This window comes from Sus scrofa, chromosome X (genome assembly GCF_054392235.1).
Source record: "Sus scrofa isolate SSC_HxYL_T2T_F1_AM1 chromosome X, Sscrofa_HxYL_maternal_Yorkshire_Landrace_v2.0, whole genome shotgun sequence".
NCBI classification, from domain to species: Eukaryota; Metazoa; Chordata; class Mammalia; order Artiodactyla; family Suidae; genus Sus; species Sus scrofa.
This window is the reverse complement of record NC_139401.1, coordinates 101,454,173-101,466,354: the sequence shown is the minus strand read 5'-3', so window position 1 is coordinate 101,466,354 and position 12,182 is coordinate 101,454,173. Positions and strand designations below refer to the sequence as shown.

Here is a 12,182-nt window from a genome sequence, read left to right as displayed (position 1 = left end):
TTGCTAAGATATATAATCCGCTCGAAGGAAATAGAGTATCCACTTACACAAAGGTTTCCGATTATATATACACGCTCCAGAAGGAACACTATGCCCACTGGACACGCGTCACCAGGGTAACAAACCTCCAGTTGCTAAATCTCTGGTGTTTTTAAGCCTTGAGGACTCAGAGAGTTTCCGACAAGCCTGACTCCGATATGTGTTCAGCAGCTTTCAAGGCGGTTTACTGTCATTTCGTCATTGAAAAAGAAAGTTACTTTCTCAGAAAAGTCCACCATGCCTGACATAGAGCAGGAGCTCAATAAATCCTTTTGGAATGAATACATGTTCTCAGTAATGTGGGTTTGGAATCTCCCCTGTGACCCGTAGCCTGTGATTCTAGATATAAAAATAAAAACTAAACATTACAGCTTTACTCGTTCCAAATTTTCCAAGCAGAAAGATGAGCAAAAGCAAATTATTACATATGTAAATTATCACACATGTAAATATGTAAATTACACATGTAAATATGTAAATGACTACCTATCACATTTGGCAGTTTTCCTTCATCTAGTCCTTGGATCTGCCAGGATTTTGCCCTGCACTGAGTACATGCATTCATCTCTCTGAGCTACGCCATGTAAAAACCCAACGGAGATTCTGGGCAAGTGTTGTTTAGTGGCAGGATCTGCAGGATATAGCCCGTGTTGCTTACAAGTCTGGGCATTTTTCTGCCTTGATACATGTGAGAGAACGCTACACTCCAACCTGTGAAACAGGTAAACGGCCAAGGCCACGGAGGTGGGTGGGAAGGTGACAGAAGAGAGGTGCACCAGCTCCATGATGTTTGTCATTTTTATTTGCAATACTTTAGGTCCAAGTTTCAAACTGCAATATTTTTACACTCAAGACACAGTCATGCACAATCCATATTTCAATTTTCTATTGCTTCAACCACAATTTAAAATAACAAGATTGGAAATCAAAGTCCTTAAAAAGATCAGATGCTGAGGTCAGAAAGATGGAACCACACCATCAGCAGGTCTACAAAAGAAATAACTTACTTAAAAACCCAACAAACAAAAAGACCATAAATACCTTTAATCCAAAGTTACAGAAGAATTTCACTACACATAGGTTTACAGATAACACATTTTAACAAAAGTAAAGCACAGCCAAAGGAGATACAATTCTGATAAACAATGGAAATCTAGATCCTCCTCAACTCGTTTTGTCTGGATATCATGAGTATAATCCCAGTACACATCACGACCCTGTGATCTGTCTCTTCCTTGCCGATGTACTGAGATTTAAAACTCAACCCACTAATGGTTATAGACTTTTGTGAAAGGTCTTATCATCACTAATGAATATAGGATATGCGGGTCCATAAAGCACACCATACACAAGCACACACACTGAACTTGAATTTCACACTCAGGGCTGGTTGGCACCGCTGTAGGCAGGGTATTGGGACTGTCCACTAACTACCAGTTTATCCTCTTTCCAGGAGCATGCTCATCCAGCTGGCCCATCCCTGTGGGAGTTGTCATCGGAAATGCTATCTTTGGCTCCCAACAAGTGGATTTGTCAACACTCCTTATTGCAAATAGCATGTAATCACTTTTTCCTTTTCCTCTCTGCAAGCTGCAAGTGCTTAGGCCCACTCAGAAGTCTCAGCCATGCACATGCATGGGTGCTGCCATCTTGTGCCATTTACGAAGTAAACTCTATAAAGCCCAACACCGCTTCATAGGACAGAAGAGGCAAGTAGAGTTCTATTCTAGCAAGTGTGACAGTGTATTTCTGTTCTAGTAGCAAATACGGGCCACAGCTTAAGGAAAACCAGACTCTGCAGACAGAGTGTATGGAAAATGAAAAACTGGGAACACACAACAGAAAAAGAACAGTAAAACAAAAACAAAACAACTGTGAAGGAATTGGAAGGCTGCCACAAGTTTTATCAACATTCCCTAGTATTATTAACTTCATTCACTTGAGGTTTGGGTTTTGTTTTGTTTTTTTTTTTTTTTTTGTTTTTGGCTTCATCTCACATAGTTCTATTGTTTAACTGCAACATAAGAGACCCAGGCTTAGGCATGCGATATTTGCCATCACTTCAGTAGGTTGAATTAGCATGGCCATCTGGAGTACCACAGAATGTTCAAGCTTTTGGAAAGCCTTGGAAATCTAGTCCCATACCCCTATTTTATCGATGAAGGAACAGCTGCAACATGGTTAAGTGACTTGCCCAAGGTCACACTAAGTTAGTAATAGAGCCCATATAGAATGCAGGTATCGTTACTTCTAGGCTAGTACTTTTCCCACTACATCTGATCTACATCTCGAACCTGACTAATTCTAATGGCTGTTGATTTCCTCTTAGGTCCTAAATCAGCTGAACATGGTACCTGCTGTACCACTGGCATTATGGGATAGCATTTACCTGATGGCAGCTTCCAAAGGAGACTTCTGATGGCATTCGCCAGTTTCGAGAAGTTGATCTTGCAAGTGTGACTCTGTTATGTGGCAGTAAATGCTATTTGTTGTTATTTTGGTCTACTTGAACATGGAAGTGTGCATGTGGAAGTGACATCTCAGTGCCCGCATTTGCAAATTCAGTTAGATATTTTAGAATATTAAACAGACATTCCCGATGCATGAGGAGCTGGGTTATATTCATTTAGTCACTAAAGAAGGGTGGGATCAGAAAAGGAGTAGGAAAAAAATGAAAGCTAACCAACAGAAAGATTATATCAGAAACAAATTTCCTATGAAAAATTCTTTCTTTGGAAAAATATTTCCATTATTTCCAAGGTCCCACTTGTTTCCTTCCCAATCCACATGCAAATCTAGGTTCAGAATTGTGTGTTAAGTTCACTCAAAATCCCAAGTCTATTAGGCTGTCGATTTATAAATGCTGAATGTCGGTCCTTTTGCTCAGAGACGGGGAGAAGTTGGCATCACTGACCATGCCTTTACTCAACCGAATATAAATTGCAAGTAGCTCAGAAAAGGACCATGAGATTCAACTGGGGATGGCAGGGTTAGGGCTCTTATAAGTAGATATATGCTGAGGATGGACAAAGAAAAGTCTGTGGGTTCTCTAGGTATAAGGTCTGCTCTTGGTGAAACTAGGCAACATCTGAGGCCACTACTGCATGATCAAAGTCCTCACCTAAAATTTCTTTGGTGAGTTAGAAGGAAATTCCTCTCTTTGGGTAGATAGTCTCCCTTTTGCTCTTTAAAAACGACAGTAGTTTACTGCATACGACCTGTAATCAGGCAGGACAGAAAGCACATAGAGGCCACCTGCCATCTCAGGCCATTTAAAAGGAGTGTGACTGAATGCCAACAGGCAAAGGCAGTTCTAAATATTTGTCTTAATGTTTCCATAGTCAGCTTCGAAATGCAAGCCCTGTCTTCTATTGAAATCGACAGGACCTGCCCACTGTTCGGTTTAAAAAAAAAAAAAACCCTACCTGAATGACAATATATCCTGGTGGAAAAGGAAAAGGGGGGAGCTGTGGATTTTATCCTTCTTCCAAAATTCAGCCTGAAAATCTGCTAAAATGATCCAGAAAGGTGATAGCTGAAACGGATGTTATCAAGGGAGCTAATCAAAGGTCACCCTTCCAACCTAACGGAACCAAAACCGAAGGATGTGTTTGGAGTTCCAAGAGCGACATCTCCTAGCTTTAACTTGTAGATAACAGTCCCCTAAGAAAGCACGTGCCATACCCAAGCATGTGCCAACCTCAGCACCCAGGCAAAGAGAAAGCCTATGGAATAATTGTAACTAGCAAATACCTGTGCCCTGCATGCTCTGGGCTCTGGCCAGAAGGCACCTGCTTCTGGCATCTTTTCTATGTTTCTACAGTCCCCCTTTCTGATGTTTATTTATTATAAAGCAATATTATAACAACATCAAAGAAAACTGTCCAAAGGAAAAAACAAATTCACATAATCCCACCGCCTGAACACAACCGGTTTCCATTATCTGTGTTCCCAGTCTTTGTTCATATGCATGTTTATTTTTACATAGTTGTAATCCCTGTTTACGTTCTTTAAAGGTGATTTTAGAGATTCTCTCTCAGAACTGGCAGCCTCATTAGAAATAAACAACCCACTGAGCAAAGGAATATAATTATTTACACGATCTTTGAGCTGAGAAATATCCTTTATAGACAAACATCTCAAACTATCAAAACAGTTATACAGACGACAGGAAGCAATTTCATATTTCTTTTTCTTTTAGCAATGGAATGTGCTTCACAGGGGAGGGAACGATGTGGGGATCAGGTGGTTAAACTCAAACATTGGGGTGCAATTCACAAGCCTGAAAGAAATCTGGATAACACAATTAAAGAATAAATACTTGAGTTAAATCTTCTTACATGACTTGGCCATCCAGTAGCCAAAATGGAACATGGACACACAAATATTTACAATGACACATAGACAAGATCAGCAAGAACGAAGTCATTACCCAACATGGTGACTGATTTGAGGGGATCGTGTCATCCAAAAATCCTCATGGGATTATGACAACGTACCGGATCCATGCTACGACATTAATGTTCTTTTCTTTCTTAAATAAATAATCTCTACTGTGCTTCTCACCCTTCCCTGACTTCCCCACTGCCCTATCCCTATCTCAGGACATTTTGGAATCAACATTCGACGGTGTGCCCTCATCACCTCAGGGCACACTAGCGACTTTAAAGATCTGGATAGACTCACCTGCGTCAAGATGAGCTAAAAAAAATCCAGGGAAAGGGAATAAACTATTAACCATCTGGAGTCCAACTTGGTCAAATCTACCAAATGTGAATCCTTCAGCGTCATTTTGGCAGGAGAAACAGCTTCTCTTTAATACTTATTAGAAATATACATAACTCTCCAACATGGGGAAGGGTCTTTAGAAGCCGTTCCCATTTTAAAAATTTACATAGATAGAAGTTTGTATGAGTAAAACCTACTGGGTTATAGGATCATAAAATCTTGGTACAACGGGATGTGGGGAAGTAGTACCGGGCTCCTCGTGGTTAATATGCTGAATTGAAAAAGCATAAAAGAGGAGCCACTGCTCTGCCCACAGCAATCTGAAGGATCACTGCTCCAGGTCTTCCCCCCCAAAAAGGCCTTTATGATCTATAAGGGATGCTAACAGACAGCTAGGGCTTCCCAACCAGTTTTGGGGCTCTCTCCACTGGCCGGGCATAGTTACCAGTGTGTTGAATTCTATTCGCATCCCAGGTATTATTTCATTGAATTCCCTGGCACTATGCATGAAACATTTAAAAAATACTTCATTTTAAATGAAATCAAAATTAAGGCCTCTCTCTCTCTCTCCTTCTCTCTCTCTCACGAAAACCGTGTGGCATTAAAATTCTCAGGCCCAGCCACGTTTTTGTGAAGGATAATAATATGCTTCAAATTAATATGACCATCTGATCTTTTCACATTTGTTGTTTTATCCCACTGTGGCTATTTGGGGCGGGGGAGGGGGGGGGAGGAGGAGGCGGTCAAGCCCCTCCGAAATGTCACAGTCAAAGAAAACAATGGGAAAACAGGAAATCCACCAGTGGTGTCAGCTCCTAAACATAAACACATGCACCCTATGATGAGCGGAAACTCTCTAAAGAAAGTGCTTTCATTTTAAGGAACGGATAGGTGATAACATGGATGGACGTGCCTCGGCAGAGAAGGAGAGAGGCCCAGGCCATTGATCTCTTTCCCTCTCTTGAATGTAGATTAGGTTCTATTCAGATTCTTGACGGACTACAAATCAAGAAGCCTTCTACACACAAACCGCTAGCTTTTCAAAGGCTTAGAGCAACACCTCTGCAGAATTTATAAAATCGACAGAACACTCAGAAGAGCATGTCCTTTTCTACACAGACACCCTCCACATATTTCTCTACCCTCCGAAGCTTCAGGAAGTGCCAACTGTTGACGTTGTCATCAATTGATACATGGTGAAACAAGAGTCAAATTTCCCAATTTTCCCCAAGCCACAAAAGGAATTCCGTTGGACCGATGTTCTTGGGATATATGACTGCAAACCCAAACGCTTGTCACTGGAGAACATCAAGATCTTTACAAAGACGTTTTAGAAATTCAAAGGCCCCAAGGGCTAAGTATGAACACACTCTATCTAGAAACACAAACTGGTGATACGCAGGGAAGATGGCAACACGGCCTCAGAGCCTCCCATGGCTCACAGAGGTGAACGCTTACAATATTTCTGTTCTCCACCTCTTGAAAAAATTTTCTCCAATGTTATGAATTGTCAAGATAAATAATTTTCAGCAGCAGCAAATGTCGGTTCATGGGTCTGTTTCCTCCTGATGTGTCCACTTCACAGTAGACATGTTCGACAAGCACAGGACAGGATGGAATTAGGCATCGTTCTCTGTGTTTACTTACTGTCCAGTGAAGAGTTCAGTTCTTCACACTCTAGTGTTGTCCTTTTGGCTCTTAGAGAAAGTCCCATCTTTGTTTAAGTATGGCTTCTCCTGTTAGGATCTCCTAGGTTAAAGACCTGGACTCTCCCAACTGGTGCGCCACAGTTTGGGTGTGTCTTTTTTTTTTTTTTTTTTCAGGTATCATGAAGATGAGCAAGCTGGTTTATACAAATGCTAAATCAACTACCTCTTAAGCATCATCATGAAAATGTGATAAGATTTCACCATTTGAACTTTATTTAGATATACAGTGTTTAAAAGGCCTTCCTGAACACACACACTCCTCTCTGCTTTTGGAAAATGTCCTAAAAGAAACCTTTTCCAATACCAATGCAGAAAAACGGGTACACGAACCAAGCCACCACTACAGAAGAAGAATAAAAAATTGGAACTCTATTAGGGCATGGACTTCCACATGTTCACACAGTACTTGCTCTGGGGTGGGGTTTTTTTTTTTTGTTTTGTTTTGCTTTCTTTTTGTTTTTTTTTTTGTTTTGTTTTTGTCTTTTACTTTTTAAAAAAAAACATTTTGACATCTTTTTTTTCTGGACATCTAATGACAATGAAAGTGAAAAACATCACATCGGGTAAGGAGTTTTGAAGGAGGTTCGAATGCAAGAGGGCCTACTCTCTAACTTAAAAACAAACACAACACTATGAAGAGGGAGTGTGCATCTTTGAGAAACTCTGTTTTCTTCAAAGTGAATGCACAAAATGAGGGGATTCACTACTGGCTCTTTCGCTTCACGGTGGAAGTGACCACTTTATGGCCACTTCGACATTGCTGCCCTGTTAGGGCTGCGATTCAGGCTTACAAATAAATTACATAATCTGAGGGAGTAGGAAAAAGGCTTATAAGAAGTTTCTATTCATTTGAAAGGTAAGGAACCCCCGGCCCATTTGACTGTCTTTTCTTCCATCTTTCCGCAGGCAGCGGAGTTTTATTTCAGTCTCACTCATGAGGGAGATGGTGTGGGTAAGGCTTGCAGTCCTAGCGGCTGCTGTTCTTAATCGCTTCCTTTGCAGCAATAATCAGAGGAGTCAGGCTGGAGAGAGGCTTGGCTAATTTTAAAAATGGATGCTGCAAAAGGAAAAAAAAAAAAGAGGAATTACTGGCATTCTTTCCTCCAATACGTATATTACTTTACACCTTCAAGGAGCCTTTTTTTTTTTTTTTTTTCCATTGACAAGTATTTTGTGGATCCAGCTGAACAACTTTTTGTTTTTTTTTTGTTTTTTTTGTCTTTTTGTCTTTTTGTTGTTGTTGTTGTTGCTATTTCTTGGGCCGCTCCCGCGGCATATGGAGGTTCCCAGGCTAGGGGTTGAATCGGAGCTGCAGCCACTGGCCTACGCCAGAGCCACAGCAACATGGGATCCGAGCCGCGTCGGCAACCTACACCACAGCTCATGGCAACGCCGGATCGTTAACCCACTGAGCAAGGGCAGGGACCGAACCCGCAACCTCATGGTTCCTAGTCGGATTCGTTAACCACTGCGCCACGACGGGAACTCCTGAACGACTTTTTGAAAAAAGTAGTGCCTGCTTTTGTCCTTCGGATGTTTTCTTCCTTCTGTGTTATGAGATCCCCTGGACGCTGCCTGGCAGAGCTGGATATTCAGAGTAGGGGTCTTGTAAAATCTCACTGTACTTGCAAGTCTAACGTTCCGATTTTCTTAAACTGATGAATTTAGCTGGAGCAGTCCTCTCGTTTGAAAAAGTGTATTCTGTTGACCACTCAAGACCTTGACCCTGAAATCAGTGGCCTCCTAACTGCTAAACTCAAGCGTGTGCCTCCACCATTTCTCTTGTGGCCTCTCTACGGCACCCTGGACAAGGGACTATCTCTTCCTTCTTTGAGGTGTTGTCCTCTTTGGGGGCCTGTGACATTCTACTGTGTCAGGTCTCTTCCACGTGCATGGCTCCCTGAGCCTCCCGCTCTATCTTCCTCCCTGGTTTCCCTTCTTCCTCCCACCTCCCAGCAGTCGGCTCCATCACCTTCTTCTTCTAATTTAATTCCTTGGAGAACTCAATTCTTTTCATGGTTTCAACCTCTCAGCAGCTTTATGGGGAGGACTCCCAAACCTATTGTGTGACCTGATCTCTTTCCTGAATTCTGGTCCTATTTGTCTAATTGCCTGCTGGACATGTCCTTTTGAATGTCCTTCTCCCACCTTGAATTCAACATTTAAAAATGTATGTTCAGGAGTTCCCATTGTGGCTCAGTGTTAACGAACCTGACTAGTATCCATGAGGACTCGGATTCGATCCCTGGCCTTGCTCAGTAGGTTAAGGATCTGTGGTGTAGGTCACAGACACAGCTCGGATCTGGTGTTTCTTTGGCTGTGGTTGTAGGCTGGCAGCTGCAGCTCCCATTCGACTGCTAACCTGGGAACTGCCATATGCCACGGGGGTGGCCTTAAAAATTAAAACAAAATTTAAAAATGTATGTTCATTTGGGGTTAGTAGATGCAAACTACTGGATTTAGAATGGATGAGCAATGTGGTCCTACTGTATAGCACAGGAACTTACACCTCCAATCGCTTGAGATAGACCATAGTGGAAGATACTATAAGAAAAAGAAGGTGTGTGTGTGTGGGGGGGGGGTCACTATGCTATCCAGCAGAAATTGACACACACGGAAAATCAACTATCCCCTAATAAAAAGAAAATGTATGTTCAAGTCCCCAAACAGGGGACTTTTGTGTGATGTAAGCTACGGGGGAGTCCGAGCGCCTGGGTCCAATCCTCCGATTTGCTTCTCACAATGGGTAAATGAGCTAAGTGACAGTTCCTTGTCAGTTACATAGAGGCCAATAATGTTAGCCACCATACTATCTCCTGTCACTTCTGCTTTTGCTGAATGCCACCACTGGTGGGACACTGTGAAGTCACATTTGTGTGCTACTTTCTTATGTGCAATCAGCTACCAAGGGCTTCCTTTTCAACGCCTTTTTAATAATGCTCTCTGGCTTTCCCTAGGCCTAATCAACTTAATCCTGATTTATAACAATAATTTCCCCTTGATCTTCCTGCCTCCGTTTCTTTCTGTCGCCGATTCTTATTGCTTACCACGGATTCATCTTCCCAAACAAAGCTTTCACCACGTGTGTTCCTCAGCTATCTGTCGTGTTTCTCCACTGCCTGCAGCCCCTACCCTTCAGCCTGGTGTTCAAGGTCCTCGAAGGTCCTGTCTCCTACAGCATCCTTATGTGACCTCTTCACTTCAGCTACACTTTCTATTTTCCCTTCCCTTAAACTTTGCCTACAAGCCTTTGGTCATGTGATGACCCATCTGCAATTCCTTACCCCTTTTCCCTCAAACTATTTATCTAAAACTGATCTTTCAAGGCCCAGCAGGACCTGTTCCTGTTTGCAGACATTGTTAGAATGCCGTAGCCCATAGAAGTATTTCTCTAATCAACCACGGCATTACTGTTGGAAGAGCCACTTGGTTGGAGTAAGTCTCTAAAAAATCTTGCATTTTTTTTCCTATGTTCCCAAGGAAACTGTGAGGTGCGAAGAGTCCAGACCATGTCTTTAACAGATCTGTACTGCCTATTGCACTTAAGCCTTGCAAAGAGAAGTCACTCAATAAATATCCATCTATTTGTGTCTTCGCTCAAGCCTTCCAGGGGTGTGAATGTCATGTCTCTCTCTCTCTCCTTTCCAACCTCTAAAACGGGCAGTGACTGGCTAGAGTCAGAGAATGGAGCTATATGGGCTTAAGGTGATATGCACATTATAGCTCACACGTATTGAATGAAAAGATGCAGCAAACTCTTCAATTTTCTCAAAATACCATCTTGTGTCAGTAATATGACTGGTTTAGATAAAAGTATTGCTGGGGAAGGAATTAACTAGATAATTGATCCAATTACCTATATGACTCTACAGCTATACTAAAAGAACGTGTATCTTCACTCCTCTTCGGCAGAAGGCATAAGAGGAACATGTCTCAGGGTGTGTTTGTGGGCTGGTGGGAGGGGAGAAAATATGTGGAAGTGAAGCACGCAAAACTCCCAAGTTTTTCGTCTACAACTGGAGGCTGGATTAGTGAGAGGATTAATGAAGGGCTCTTTCAGATTTGACATTTTTAGGGCCCCATGACAGCCTGTGAAATGTTCACAGAGTAGCAGAAAAGAGCAGGTGTGGCCTCCCCAGTTCCTCCAAGTTGGTTCGCCTCAGGTAGGACGTACGTTGGGATGGGTTGGTATTTTTGCCTGTGTGTGGCCCTCTGTCTCTGGAAGGAGTTCAGAAGCAACAGGAACTTGCTGGTGTTTGGCTTAGAACGGGCTGTGTCTACGGTTAATAGCGCTTCTGTACGACCAAGTGTTAGGCCTTTTGTTTAACTGGCTTATTGTGTTCAAAGTCAGGGAGAGCATGCAGTCAACTTTTCTTGGCTATTACAGATCTTGATAGTTTCCCCCGGAGGAACAGGGCCCAGCAGTGAAGCTCTATGTGTAATCCTGGGCATACACTGCTTTATCAATATCAACGCATTTCCCCCCCCTACATTGGTTTGTGTGGAGGGAAGTCAGACAGTCCGGGGCTCGAATCCAAGTTCTGCCACTCGATCAGCTGTGTGAGCTTCAATGTCTACAACTGTAACCTGGGATAGGAACGCCTACCCCAGAGAGGTGTAAGAATGAAGTGAGATAGCGTGCGTGGAGAATTCGGTATCAGGTAGGTGCTAATTATCATACTAGAGATGAATCCCTGAGAGCCATGAAAAGGACAAATGGTTACAGAGGCACTCACCACGGGATGGTACTCACCCAGGCAAGCAGGTGCCTGCCATTTGGCATCACAAGCAAAGGGGCTTTGACCAGTAAAGCATTAGAGTAGCAAATGCCATGGAAATAATTGCATAGTTATGTAGAGAATTACCTCCGGCCAAGAGCACCTGCATACAACATCCAGGGGCACAAGTAAAGTTTAGAACAAAACAGCAACACCAGAGGTTCACATTGCTTTTTCTTTTCCCTTGCAAAATAAGACTCCAGGAAGAACAAAAGAGATTTATCGAGCAAGCTGCCAACTTCTCAGAAGAAAAAGGCCACATGCCAGTCAATCGAGTATTAGATGCATGCCTATACTTATGTGCCCGTGGTCTCAAATCAAAATGGGTTAGAGCCTAACTTGAACCAGACATCTCTTGACAGAGCTCTCTTCCTGTCACACACTGAGATGGAAAAGCTCAATCGAATGACTCTCTGTAATTGTCCTATTTAATGTTCACCTGCAAAAGCTCCTTGGCGGATCCTCGTCTGTCCACATCCATCTCAAGACAGCGATTTAAAAAATCACGGAACACAGCAGACAGTCTCTCGGGATTCTGGAGCTCGGGGGTTCCATTAGTGGCTATCAGATATAATGCCTACAGGGGAAAAAAAGGTCTATTCAGCACATACACATTAGGATTGTGAGTTGGCACAGAAGACATACATCCAGTTTATTCGGGTTTACACCACAGATCTTACAAAATCTCACTGGAGGCAAAGACACTGACACATATTGTAAAGTTTCTGTAACATTTAGAAATGATGACTTTTTTTTTTCTCCTTTTTTTGGCTGCCCCACAGCATATGGAGTTCCTGGGCCAGGGATCAGATCTGAGCCATCATTGCAACCTAAGCTGCAACTGCCGCAACGCCAGATCCTTAACCCACTGTGCTGGGCTGGGGATTGAACCTGCATCCCAGGACTCCCAAGATGCTGCTGATCCTGT

General features: G+C 42.7%; 1 protein-coding gene across 31 annotated transcripts in view; it reads right to left on the bottom strand.

Annotated features, from left to right (window-relative positions):
* Positions 1 to 4,143: 4,143 nt before the first annotated feature.
* Positions 4,144 to 12,182, bottom strand: part of PAK3 (p21 (RAC1) activated kinase 3) — a 299,369-nt gene continuing 291,330 nt past the window's right edge. For 29 of the 31 annotated variants that reach the window (XM_085008202.1, XM_085008204.1, XM_085008199.1 and 26 more), the window contains 2 exons: positions 11,694 to 11,831; positions 4,144 to 7,533 (listed from right to left, as the gene is read on the bottom strand). In XM_085008202.1, the coding sequence (XP_084864328.1) occupies positions 7,444 to 7,533; positions 11,694 to 11,831 (228 nt within the window). In that variant the 3' untranslated portion in view covers positions 4,144 to 7,443. Of the gene's footprint in view, positions 7,786 to 7,962; positions 11,832 to 12,182 lie in introns of all 31 variants that reach the window. The other 2 variants (XR_014835534.1, XR_014835535.1) reach the window with 2 other exon arrangements.